At 34.8% G+C, this 14,742-nt stretch overlaps 1 protein-coding gene across 2 annotated transcripts in view; it reads right to left on the bottom strand.

The window, feature by feature from the left end:
- Positions 1 to 476: 476 nt before the first annotated feature.
- LOC140160963 (glutamate receptor 2-like) overlaps positions 477 to 14,742 on the bottom strand; it is a 158,585-nt gene continuing 144,319 nt past the window's right edge. The window contains exons 20-22 of one of the 2 annotated variants that reach the window (XM_072184311.1): positions 11,451 to 11,465; positions 10,347 to 10,436; positions 477 to 5,142 (exon numbers count right to left, since the gene is read on the bottom strand). In XM_072184311.1, coding sequence (XP_072040412.1) covers positions 5,089 to 5,142; positions 10,347 to 10,436; positions 11,451 to 11,465 — 159 coding nt within the window. In that variant the 3' untranslated portion in view covers positions 477 to 5,088. The remainder of the gene's footprint in view (positions 5,143 to 10,346; positions 10,437 to 11,450; positions 11,466 to 14,742) is intronic. The other variant, XM_072184312.1, reaches the window with a different exon arrangement.

Raw genomic sequence — 14,742 nt, 5'->3', positions numbered from 1 at the left:
GTAACACCGCGCGGCAAATTTCAGATAGATAATTATAAGGGTTTGTATTAATGCTTTCTTGATCTTGTAAAGCATATACTTTGCCAGCATATAACAACATCAGAAGTTGGGTTATTTTTCACAATTTAAAATGTCAATTGTTTCTTCTTGTTTATAAAATAATTCATTGTTCCTTCCCATGCTTAAGCAACCCACGATTCTTACTCGGATCATTAACTGTTCACTTCTGCGGTACCATAGCCAATGAACATGCAGCTAGGTGATTCCTTGTTCAGTTAGGACACCGAAGAGCTCGTACAGCATGGGATGACCCAATAAATACACCTTGTACAACACTATGCACAATTTGTTATAATTCGTTTTAAAATATTTATTCATCTTTAATTATGTGACTGTAACATTTTGGTAGTTATTTGGTAGTTTCTTTTTTACAATAATAACAAAAGTTACACGCAAACAGTCCTATATTTCTCGATAAAATTTATTAATACTATAACATCGACATATAATACATTTTAACATTTTCACTACTTGCATGCATACATTACATCTTAAAAACAACACATAACGAAATGTTTTGGCTGAAAACTTGTTTTCAGATATTTTGTTTACAGAGTTTTTTCAAGCTATTGGGATAATCGGCTTTCATGTTCACTAGATTGAACAATAGATTATCTTTGGCACTGATAGAAATAAACTGGCCTCAAAAAAGAAACTTATAATTTTTCAGAAGGTCATATCTTAAAATCCTGTCCAAAAATATAAACAAAAATTGCACACAGTATTACTTCAATGCTCTACTCTTAACACTGGTCAGTAACCAAACAGTTATCCAACTGACACAACAGCAAAATGCACTGACATGGAACAGCTTCTTGGACCACATTCACAGCCCAATAATTTGAACCCAAGACAAGAAATCTGTGAGTAAATGGAATAGTGTCGAACAAGACCTGTTTCTTGAAGAAAGTGTGTGAAAAGCAGAAACAGCCCCGTTCCACACTGTGAATGTGGTGACGGAAGCTGTTCCGTGTCAGTGCATTTTAATGTTGTGTCGGTTGGATAACTGCTTGGTTACTGACATGTGTTTAGAGTAGAGTATTGAAGTGATCCTGTGTACAATTTTTGTTCATTTTTAAGTGTCTTTTTGAGGCCAATTTATATATTATCGGCTCGATTCAAGAAGGTAAGTGCATAGCAGTAACAAAGCATTTACGTCCTTCTTGCATTCAAGTGTCGAATCTAACAATTAACTGTAAGTGTTTATCAATGGAGCACACGGCTAAGGTACAACATCTTATTTGGTCCTATAGCATGTATAGTGCTATCGGTGCCCTGATAGGTACCGATGGCGCTTTCTATCGTACCCTGATCATTTGCATTTTTTAAATACGATAACATTATGCTGGTGTTAATTATTGTGCTTAATACAAATTATTGCATCACCAGGGTATGGTAAAAAGTGTTACAGGTGCCAGCCTAACACCGATAGTGCTATAGGACCAAATTAGACGTTGTGCCTATTAAAGATTATAGCTATTGCCAATATTTCGATAACAACACTCCACCCGAATCTCTGTGACAAGTTCATATATACACTCTTAGATAGCGATAACCAATCAGAGCAAGCGTTAGAAAAATGCGAACCATGCGTTAATTGTATATGATGCACGGGCGCGTACTCCGCGTACTACTCGCGCAGTCATTTTTCTTGAATTTATATTTGCTTGTATTTTCCAACATTTTGAGTGAAAATTTTGTTATAAAAACAAACAAAAATCATAGATTTTTTTTTCTCTCGTTTTTGAAATTAATAGATGCATATCTGTAGTTGCTCGAGAAATTGTACAAAATAAAGAAATACGTAGTACTGAGATGTTGATGAGCCAAATGACGAGCCCCGCAGTACGTGTGCATTATTTTGTACAATTTCACTCCCAACAAATGATACACATTTATTAACCTATTATGTATCCCGATAAGTGCATATTCCAAAATTGGACAAGTCGCGAAACATTCTGGAACACTTTGACACACTCTGGAACATAAAATCTTCTTTTTAATCTTAGCAAATCAAAAAGAAACATTAAAATAACATATGATGACTCGAAAGCCAATTAATGCCCTTAATCCGTTTTTAATGGTTAAAAAATTGACAGCACTATAACATCATCTAAGATTATAAAGATTTCACTCGTTAGCGTTAGCGATGGTGGTAACATAACTCCCATTCTCTCAAATAACCCACAAGCTACCAAAAAAACCAATACAAACAAACAAACAAACAAACAATATAAACAAACAAACGAAACAAAAAACATGTTGGATATGCAAGATAAAATATTTTACATTATCAAATGGTTGTGACCCTTTTGAACGCCTCATCTCTCATTTCTCTTGATCAAAACTGAGATTTTGGTATCAGAAGAAAGCTCATATTTTTCTCATTACCTCAATAAACGCTAACGATGAGATATATTAGATAAGGCGTAAAAACGTGGTGAATTGTGGTAACCACAACAGGAAGTATGCCAAATCCTATGGGGCATTGTTACACAGTTTCTTATATCATAATCGCTGGAGCAATAAAACTCACGGTTAAGATAATAATTTAGTGGTAGGCGCCCGGTCGACAGAAAACAGAGTATAAACCAATCGGACCAGGTCATAACATAACTCTTCCACATTGAGAGGACGGGTGTGTTTGTGTAGGGAATATCTAGGGGTGTATGTTGGTAGAGCGTGGGGTGGGTGGGGTTGTTTGTGTGGGTGGGTTTTGTGCTTGATTAAAAAATGACTACAATTTACCATCATCGTCAACGTGAACGTGAAAGTCTTAAAAAAATAAAGATCACCATAAAGAAAATTTCTACACATTTCACTCGTTGGCGTTAGAGGTGGTGGTAACTTGTATTCTCTCAAATAAGCCACATATTACAAAAATATATAACTTCGAATATGCAAAATAGTATACACTCTTGCACATTAAAAGATGATTTCGTGATCCTAGCATCCCATCCTCTTTTTATGACATTTTTCAGTAGATACAAACGAAAAAAGCTTATTCACACAATTTCAGTTGATTCCTAACGAAGTTCAAATGTCACGATATCTTTGCTAAACGAATTAACCTGCAAGAATTTTTTTGTGCATAAACATGTAGCCAGAGGTTTCCGGTGATGTAAAAATCTCAACTTTTTTTGAGAAAAGTGGGGGGATGATGCTGTGGATCACGATATGCGTAGGGGGTGTGTTTGTGTAGTAATGTAGGTGGGGATGTATTGAGGATTGTGGGTGTTTGGTTGTGTGGATTTAGAATTTCAAATTTGAACGACAAGGATCAATTTTATTTTATACGGAGTCGAGACCATGGTAAGTCCACCTTAGTATTAATTGTGATCGGGAATATCGTGTAATTGTATTTTAACAGCAAGGTCATACATTTGTAGACTATGTATGACCATGATTAAATTATCGTCTGTATCAGAGACAATAAATGGTTGTAAGTTGATCTCGATTTAAGCAACAATAGTGTTAAAAGCCTCGACAAACGACTAGTTAGAATTTAAAATACAGCTTCAATTAAATTATCTGCAAAAACAAAATACTATAAGTCACGTCTTTGAACTCCCGTCACTTTACAAAACTCAAGTAACCATCTAAAATGCAACACGTATCTGTTTCTGGAAATCCGTTGTAGAAATATATCAAAACAAAAAGACATTTCATATCATATTAGTCGTCAAGTAAAAGTATGTCACTTTAATGTCGACTTATTGCTTGAAAACCAGCCACGTGTCATCGTGTAACTTTTAAACATTAAGCTCAGCAAACTAAAACACCAATAAAGCCTTTGTTGTTATTCTGTCTTAACGACCTTCATCAATATCTCGTTATCTTGTGATTCCCTTAAGCATGTCTAGTAGAGTGAAACCAAATTGGATAGGACAAAAAACGATATTGAGGTACTAATATCAACTACAAGTTTGATTATGTCTTCAAGATACTTAATAACGGCAGGTCTTATTACTTTGTTGCGTTAATGCTACATACACTGTTTTTGTTGCAGCACATATCAACTAGCACAAACATAATGTACAATAAGGGTAGTGTTTTGACATTGGCAATTTGAATTAATACACCGTCTATATTCACTTTGTGATTACTAAGTACATTATGTCACAAGCTATTTGTTTACAGGTTTACAAGTTGATTTTGTACAAAAACAAGTTGTCATCTATTACAATGAATTTAAAACATGACATTTTGGCAAAGTATTTGAAATTGAGTAACTGCATGTCGATAAAAAAATGTATAGTCATTGTGAAAGATACTGTAATATTTACAAATGTATTTACAATGTTTTTAAAGAAACAACGTAGCGATATTTAATATGTTGCTATAGTATATCAGAAAAAAAACAATATTGCTAAATATATGATCTGCTCTCACATAATGGTTTTAAAGCCGAAGCATTAAATACGTGAAAATGATCAAAAATCAATGTTACCTACGAAAGATACATTGAAATTGTTTCTCGTTGTCAAGAACATTGGATTATGTATATTGAAAATATAGTCCCTCGCGAACCAGCCACTACATACGGATACCACATCCAATGCACTTTCAATTTCGTAAATGTGCTTTTGATATCAATTTGTCTGTAGAAGAGTTTCTACTTGAGCCATAGTCATATCTTCTGTATCAACTTCCTCAACAGGTTGCATCGGTTTTATAATAAAAATAAGTTTCAATGCCGGTTTGAAACTGTAGCAACAAGCACGCGGAGATGTCTCCTCAGGACTCTTTTCTTCTTGGAAATAGGTGACTTCTGGATATAGCGTGAGTGACTGTTATATTCAGCAGGTTTGTTTCAAAACGTGAGAACAAAATGCTGTAGGCTACAGCTGATGGCCTTAAAGATGTCTGTAACATAGTAACATAGCACCTTAAGTATACATTAAACAGATAGCATCATACATCTTCGATTGCAACATGTTTTACTTTATTGAGTGAAATAGAAGATCTCTCAGTTGGGTTTGAATGAACAGACAATGTACTGACAAGTGACGCCTCAAGTGCATCTTATCAAACTTCTGTATCGCCGGGTGGTGTTAGTCTTTTCTCTCCCACTTGATTATTCTGTGTGAAAAAAGAGTTTGTTAAAAAGAAATTAGTAGCTTTCTTAAGGAAATACATTTTGTGGGACGAACTATGGTGAAATTGTGTATTAGATTCAATGCACGGTCAATAAGATCAATTAAAACCTATATACTTATTAAACGGCATTCCGATAAACAAAAGCTAATTATTTTCGAAGAAGAGTTGAAATGCGAAGGCTTTTTTTATAATTAAATTTGGGTAAAGCTGAAGCATTTACGTATAGTGCTGCTGGTGTAATAAGCTGAACAGGTTGGTCTAAAAAATTTACAGAATGCTTACTTTTGACATACAGGTCGACATTTATTGTGATTTTTGGAGCTAAATAGTGAACTGGGGAAACGTTGGATTGTAAGCAAATTGGCTTGAATTAAAAACCACAAGACGCAGAGTCCAAATTTAATTCTATTTTTTTTTCATTTATGAAGTTCTTTATCATAATTATCAAAAAAACTTCGGTTCGGCACTAGAAATAAAGAGCACAAATTTGAATAGCAAAATAAATATATATTTCACCAGAGCAACGCGAAAAGACTCACAAATGAAATTATCAATTGCCGGGCACGACACCAAAGAAGACATCATCTCATCAACTGGGATAATTCTAAAATACTAGCTATGGACGATAAAAGAAACACCAGATAGATGAGAGAGTCTATTTGGATCCGGAGGAAATGAATGACCGATTGATTTTTTTTTCAAAATATGAAAGAGACCCAATAAACGGCTGCGAGGGGGCATTCCAACTTAGTCACATTTATGACCAATTGATCCAGAGATCGTCATCATCCAACAAAGGATCGATTGGCATTCGCCTTTTCAGAAAGGCAACATATTGGATTGCCGAAACTGTATGGAAAACAAGTGAGTTTTTCTAAGAAACTGACCAATAGCGCCACCTTAATAAATACCCCTTATAAATACGATACAGGCGCCTCCAATCTCTTCGTAGTTTTATATAACACTTATATTATTAACTTTATGAAAGATATAATAATATCTAATGGTCATACTTGATTCAAATTTTAATATGAACATCTAAACGATATTTTGATTAGCAAAACAATAATAATGTTATTTTATTATTCTAAATTACAAGGGCATTTAATATATATATCTGACAGGAATAGTATTAAACGACACTAATAAGTTATCTTTACTGCTCAAGAGAGTTTTAAAGTTCAGCCTTCAAGCGGTATGTATTAATACTAAGGGGCTTTGGTCGCGCTTATATCACGTTTGCTTTATAGAAGAAAGTTTATTATAACATGCATTTCATTTAGAATAATTCGACTTGTCAAGTACGGTATTGTTTAAAGCTGAAGAAAGATATCATTGAATTTCATAAATACCATATTACTCGATGTGAAATTATATTTTAATGATGAATGATTGACATTGTTGCATATTAGAATTTAAGGTAATTCGAAACATTGGAATCGGTAAGTGAAACAAGCACTTAAACGCAATTGGTAATTTGAAACAGGCACTGATATATTTGATTGATGGTGTGTGTAATAGAACTATTCAAAAGGTATGTAATTTACATGCAACGAAGGGAAAATAATTATTGTTTAAACAATTTCGTATTTTATTGTAAGGGAAAGGGGCAATTCGATAATAGAGTTTATGGTGTAAGCAGAGATTTAGATGATTGATCTTTAAATTTGCAGGCTCGGAATTCCTAAAACATTGCTTTACAAACAAAAGCGGATTATTCTAACACAGTTCATTAGATAAGAGGGGGCACTTGGTTACAACTTGAGGCTTTAAATCCACGTACTTCTGTAACAGTCCATTGCGTGAAAGCCGTGCTCACGCTAAATAAATATCTATAATTATCAAGGTCGATGTTTCACTAAACACTTCAAAAAGAAAAGTAGGTTCCCCTTTACATTTGACCTTACTTTGACCAAAAATAGCTTTAGATGATTAATCTTTAAATTTGCAGGTTCGAAATACCTGTAATATTGCTTTAGAAACAAGTGCGGATTATTTTAACACAGTTCATTAGATAAGAGGGCGCACATGGTTACAACTTGAGGCTTTAAATCCACGTACTTCTGTAACAGTCCATTACGTGAAAGCCGTGCTCACGCTAAATAAATATCTATAAATATCAAGGTCGATGTTTCACTAAACACTTCAAAAATAAAAGTAGGTTCCCCTTTACATTTGACCTTACTTTGACCAAAAATAGATTTAGATGATTAATCTTTAAATTTGCAGGTTCGAAATACCTGTAATATTGCTTTAGAAACAAGTGCGGATTATTCTAACACAGTTCATTAGATAAGGGGACGCACATGGTTACAACTTGAGGCTTTAAATCCACGTACTTCTGTAACAGTCCATTACGTGAAAGCCGTGCTCACGCTAAATAAATATCTATAATTATCAAGGTCGATGTTGCACGAAACACTTCAAAAATAAAAGTAGGTTCCCCTTTGACATTTGACCTTACTTTGACCAAAACTTCGTAAGCGATTGACACGGGTCTTGGCACACGTTATCAGACGTAGCATACCAATACTGACTGAGAATATGAACCCAACAAGCGAATACATGAATACAAAACCCACCCAAGTCCATGGAAAGTGATTGTGAGAAAACTAAAAAACTGTGTATCATTTTAATCTTCAGTTAGATTTATGCATGACTGGGCTCATATTTAATGAGCAATCACCCATTTTAAAAGCTGCCAAAATTGTAATACAGTATTTCTCCCGCGTTGCGGATACTCAACGGCAACGATCTTGTAGACTGTTTATGAGGTATGCCAAGTGATGCTATGCAATGGCATCCCACTCCTATTGTATGAGATGTCTTAAGTCGACAAGATTGTGCTCATCAACCATGTGATCCCACATAATACTCGATGGGATTCAGATCTTGGAGTCGCCGGCCAAATCATACGCTCAATGCCTAAACCCTCCACGAACGGATTGGCAACCCTTCCCCTATGTGGGCGCGCGTTGTGGTCCATCATGAAAACAAAGCCATTGCCCATTGCCCATCATTAATATATCGATTGGCCTTGAGGTTGCTATTGATGGGAACGATATCTGGTTTCCCCCAGCGCTAATTCTCGCCCCTAACATTACACCCTTCCTCCAAATGCCATCACAACAAACCTGTAAAACCACACAGCAACGCGGGGGAAATGCTTGCTAATCGTCGCTATTAAGCACATTAATAGTATAATACTGTATTGCACTATTTGGCGCTTGTGGGTGCACAATAGTAATAAATTTCCCTATACTTTGTGTACAAAATGGCCGCTATTCAAATGGCTCTACCTACCTTACGAAGCGAATCAATTTTTCAAAGTGATGTTTTCCTGACAGACAAACAAACAAACAAGCAAGTAAACAAACTATTAAATATATTGGTGACCATTGAATTTGCGAGCTACTGGACCACGAATACAATACACTTTTTTCACCCAATTTTCAAAATAGAAGCACTTGTGATTTTACCTAGAAGCAGCCGGTTTGGGAAATACATGAAAAATCTGAATAAAATCCCAGAATCTTTCCCAATCTTGGCAGATGCTTAGATTCAAGCCTACATTTATTATCTGGCACAAATTTCCCCCAAAATCTGCACAATTGTTTTTGTTTTTAATATTGATTTATAGATGGGTAACTTTTACCGAAATGTAAAATCACCGCAGATCAGGACGAGATCCCCCAAGAGTAATCACATGAAATACCGCTGCAACTGCCATATTGCATGTGCCAATTTTACCAACTGCACCAATAAAGATTGTTTACTTACTATGGCTTTCTTGATATGAGGGAAACAAAAAAACAGCTAAGACAATAAAAAACCGGAATGTCGTTGATGTAGTTATTAATCCTTTGTTTCTTTGATTGAGCAGTATTCACTGGGCAAAATTTTGAGTTACATTGTGACGAGTATGATAACATAAATGTATATATCATGTGAAATTATTTTAAGCATTTGAAAACGATCTATTAGCGGAAGCCACTGCGTGTTCGAAAACATAAAAACAAAAATAACGAAGGCAACAAGATTAATGTTTTTTGATCAGGACGAGATCCCCCAAGAGACATTATTTGGTGATGTGAAATCTTAAAATGAGTGATTCGTCATTCAATATGAGTTCAGTTATTTTTTGGGTTCAATATCTCAGTCAGTGTCGGTATGATACGCCTGATGCCGTGTGTCAGAGACTTATTTCAATCGCAAAAATTCTTTTGGTCAAAGTAAGGTCAAATGTGTTTATTTTGACAATATATTAGTTTCTTTCTATTTTATATACATCATTGCACATTCGAATGTTACGATTGCGAAAAGCCTACACTACTGTTGCACTGAAAATACGAATTGCAATCATCATAATAATAACCATGTAATTTTAATGTAATTTTAAGTTAATTTATCCAGGCAATAATTCGATGTGGCAAAGACAAAAGTAATGAAAGATTGACTATAAGCATGCTTCTTAAAAATGCGAAGGTGCTCGACAGCTTTGCAAATAAAAAGGTGATCATGTGTCTGGGACAAGAATACAAGAAGTGATGTTTAACGATATCACGAGACTGCATATAAAAGGATGGAATTTACAAATAACTGGATAAATATATTAATAAAAGTAGATAGATAAACAAATAAATGTCTTGCTTTTACTTTAACTCTCTCTAGCTCACTCACCAGTCTTCCTATCTTGTTTGCCCTCTCTTCAACGCGCACACACACCCTTTAGCATGAACTTACTCAAAATACTGCTTGAGTGTAGCGTCTGGCCATCCAACCTTTGTGTCACACATCGAGTTTTGTTTTGCTTGTTATCCCATTCATTCCTTCCAAAACTCCTCCAGTCTTACATACTTATCTGTTTTACGTACCTTATTATTATCATGCCTCCAACGAGTTATCAACCCATATTATGTCTCCTCTGTGACATTATCGCGCTATTAACTTGAAAAAATACGCAATCAAATAAACACAAAAATGACAAGTAAAACAAACTAAACTTAATGCAACAACTAAACTACATGACACAGCTAAACATAACTCTACTTCAAAAAATATTAGGGTTCCACGAAGAAAATGAATATAACATGCGATAAAGAAGTGCATGAGCAAGGAAGGCTATTTAGAGTGCTATGGCTTGCGATATGAGACAAAACAGATCAAGCAATGCAATCATCATTCACCTCGTTCAAGGTTAGCATCCGTTCACCAGCGTAAGGTATAGGACAAGGCGAATCTCGTCTTGGGACATACACGGGGTTAGTTGTAAAAGCCTACCATTATGTGAGCAGCAGCGTGTTGCAAGGAGCATTTGGGAAAGTGAATGCATGAAAATAAAATGTTAATACATGATAGATTGCAGTTTAAAATGTTTATAAGAAAAGCTCCAAGTTTCTTAAAATTACCAAAACTTAAATTCAAGTCTATTTATTTTCACTTCAACCATGACAATCATAACAAATGTTGTACATATGAATGTTTGCGGTTTAATTTCTCAAATCAGTTTTAGTTCCACAGATTATGTGCAAAAACTCAAACAAAAGGGTACTTAAACATTGTTTGACATACACTCAATACGGAGCACAATGTTTCCTTGCAAGATTTTTGCCAAAGCAACTGGTTCAGATTATCGTGAGCTGCATTTTCCTTGCTGATAATAGTTGCATTGGAAATTATCATTTGAACGAACTACACTGTGTTTGTTTTAATTATAAATTATATGGTACGAAATTGCATGTGCCAATCATAACTACTGCACCAATAAAGATTGTTTACTTACTATGGCTTTCTTGATTCGAGGAAAACAAGAAAACAGCTAAGACAGTTATGTAGTTATTTATCCTTTTTTTCTTTGATTGAGCCGTATTCACTTGGCAAAATTTTGAGTGACATTGTGACGAGTATGATAACATTCAAATATATCATGTAAAATAGTTTAAGCATTTGAAAACGATCTATCAGCGGAAGCCACTGCGTGTTCGAAAACATAAAAACAAATATAAAGAAGGCAAAAAGATTAATGTTTTTTAATATCATGGATTGACTTTTTTTGCAAATGTATATTCTGTGTAATCATAATTTCAATTTTATATAGGAATTTTCGATGCAAGTTTAGACATTGACCGAATTAAATTAAAAATAAATTCAAATGGTCTGTGAAATAGGTATACTTGAAATGCATGCAATAACATATGTTTACGTAAAGTAAGATAATTGTATTAAAATGTATATATTAAAAAAAGATGAACTGCTATATATATGGAGGAATTTCCTTGTAGTTAACTTACCAGAACAATCTTTTCCTTTAATTTGAGAGCGTTTAAATGAAATAGATAAAGAAATAAAGACACATAATATCAGTGATGGCAAATCTTATTAAGCCCTGGCCAACGTAAAAGATTTCACTGAGGTGTTATTCAACTACCATGGCTCTGGAGTTCGACGATTTTGCAGCATTGTGGGTGAAGCAAAACGTGAGACATTTTGTTTTCTTCACAGGTGACCAAAAGGAAAAGATTACTTATAATAAATCGTAAGACGAATCTTATTGAATTCTTAGTAACGCTTCAGAGTAAGTTAGGCCAATAAGATTTGCGAAACTGCACTTAAGCGTATTACTTGCGTTATTGTTACTTTAATAAAAGACTGATTTATCCAGAATATATCACGACGCGCGGCTTAAAGTGAGAATTGTTAATCCGTTGACGCAGACCTTTCCTTGTAATCACATGTAATACCGCTGCAAGTTGCAACTGCCATCTGACTGTCGTGGCCACTTAACATGTATTCATGCCGCATTCTTAACAATCCCGACCAGAAGTCACAGTGCACGATCCACAGGTTAATGCAATCAAGTCTTCGACTGAGCGTGATATTATCAGTCCAGGTGAGTGCGAAATATGAAAAATAAGTATTGCAAAATAATACTCTCCTAGGCCAGCGGATATACTGGGATAGAGGATAGAGACCATTGACGCAACCTTGAAGTTGCGTACTAATGAATTTTTTTGTTTCACGGTATCGAGGAGAGCATGTAGTTTCATTGAGGTTCCGCCTCGAGCAACGCGGGCACCCTTGAGCAAATTGAGGTCAAAGGTCACACAAGGATTAAAATTTTAAAATGCTTTAATCAAGTTATAAAATATCATTAAAATGAGGTCAAACATGGGTCAAAGGGTATTAATAAAACTGTACATAGGTCAAATTTTCAAAATGCTCCAAATTTAAAATATCATCCCAAAAAAAATTGACATACATTTAATTAATTGGGCATTTTAGAGATATATGACCATTGGCATATTTACTCCTAGGGCCAAAAAAAATGTATAACTTGATATAAGCATTTTAAAATTATATCCCCTTGCGTGACCTTTGACCTAAATAACTCTATTTGCTCTTGGCTCAGGGCGGATTCTGAATCTACACACCCCTGTTTATTACTTAAAAAACAAAATTACATTAGTACGCGCAACTTCACACCCATACGGCCACTTTGCTCGACTATTAGGAGCGCACCATTTGATTTCCGGGGGGATAGGGTTTATTTGAAGAAAAAAGATTCGCCCACTAGTTAGATGAAAAAAATCGTCCCACTGATAACTAAAAACAAAATCTCCAACCAACTCTATATACATATTTCGCCGTCGATTCGGCGAGAACAAAGTCAGCCAAGACTACAAAGTCTACAAAGTCAGCCAAGACTGTACCCGGGGACTGTACTCTCCAGTACATGTGCCCTCTCCTTCCCTGCAGAAGGTAACTTCGTGGTTGCTTTAATTGCAAAATTCTAAAGCTGTATCCAAATCCAGGAGGAGAACCAATTCCAGATGTTGAAACCAATTTCTTGATGTATATAGTTTCCCATCGCCACATGCTGTTGTACAGCCAAGGTCAGAGGTCTTACTTCCAATATTTGGCGCTATATACGGAGAGGGGATATTCTATAGGAGTTTGTATCCTTCTCTCGTCCTCCTTCCCCAAACAAACAAACAAATTTAGCGAACATGCCATTTTTTTCACTTTTCCTCCATTGCCATCACCCCGCCGTTTGTTTTTGGCTTCTTTTGGCTTGCTTGCTTGCTTACTTACTTACTTATAGCAAGATTATATGACACATAACATTTTGAGTATTTCGAGACTATAAACATGTCTTAAACCATCAGTTAATTTTAAAGCATTATGCAAAAAGAAAAATGAAATTTTGATCAAATCACGCAAACGCAATCACATTTTAGACACCATTGCCAACAATAAAATCATTTGTGAAAAAAGATAAATCATAGCGACATTAAATAATTCAATCATTTGTCCAGGGTCCAAATGTGTAAATGAAGGTGCTAATAGATTATCCACTCACCTGCAGTTTAACTCCGGATATTTATATTTGACATAAAGCGACATACAAACTAATAACACAGCATAATTGAGATGTATAGATTGATAAAGTACATTGACATCAAAGTCTTCTCATCGCTTGATCACGATTTCCTTACATTAATTAATAGCTTTCCGTCTTTACACGTGGAGAGATAACATCATACTCTATTATGTGATGCAATCAAACGAAATGAGGACAATGTCATCAAAGTAGTTTTTTAGTTGTGAGCTCATTTAAAATTCAAATCCTTATATTTGTATATTTTGTTTAAATAACCGATGATTTCAACTATAATTTGGCTTTCTTGTATCACGTTTTTATGGCATATACAACCAATTCAAGTTGATCAAAAGTTCTTGATCATGATGTAAAAATCTTTAACTTAACTTTTCATGACATTGTTCCCATTTTTATTGATCGGGTAACATTTGTTGTCTATATATCTGCTTTATTATCTGGGGTATTGAACTTGTCGGATAATACACTAATCAAATATTTAAAAGATCAGAATCTGACAATCTTAGTTATACATTCTTTATTTTTGAAGGTGCTAACCAATGTGTTTTTCAGTGTCTCGGGATATCACGACTCAGTGGTGCGGGTGCTCTCTTGCCTAAATATTACTGAATGAAACGTCACTCATCTGATCTACTGGTTAATGCTGTTTTTGCACAATGTTAATAATTAATTCTGGTCTTTCATTTCTTTTAGTGGTGCAGACAACTATGTGGTAGAAATAAATACATTATGAATAATTATTCTTATTAGTTTAAAAGATTAGTTATTGATGTTTGCTGGAAACATTGCAAGAACTATCATATATTATCACACACCTGATACGATATTTAATGTTGACTTTATTCATCTTTCGGACTCTTTATAAATCAGTATCATAACGGACTGATTAGACTTGCCTCTGGTGCATTTGAGTCCCGGGTTCAATCCCCGGTCAGGACAAATTGCTGAGATATTTAGCTTGGGAAAAATCTGAATGTAATTGATAATTTATATAGATTAAACTCGGACTTCAGTTATCCATAATGGTGTAATTAGCATTAAGTAAATGAACTATGATATTACCCCATCCTTCGGCGGCGACGTTAAGCCGTCGGTCCCGTATACAAAGGCCATGATACCTGAATATATTATCACAGCCAGTTTGGAAAAGAGAAGCGTGTTAATACTATAGTCTAAGAGCTAAA

The sequence above is a fragment of the Amphiura filiformis genome, chromosome 9 (assembly GCF_039555335.1).
Source record: "Amphiura filiformis chromosome 9, Afil_fr2py, whole genome shotgun sequence".
Classification (NCBI taxonomy): Eukaryota; Metazoa; Echinodermata; class Ophiuroidea; order Amphilepidida; family Amphiuridae; genus Amphiura; species Amphiura filiformis.
The sequence above is the reverse complement of the archived record's forward strand: the minus strand, read 5'-3'. Positions and strand labels throughout refer to the sequence as shown.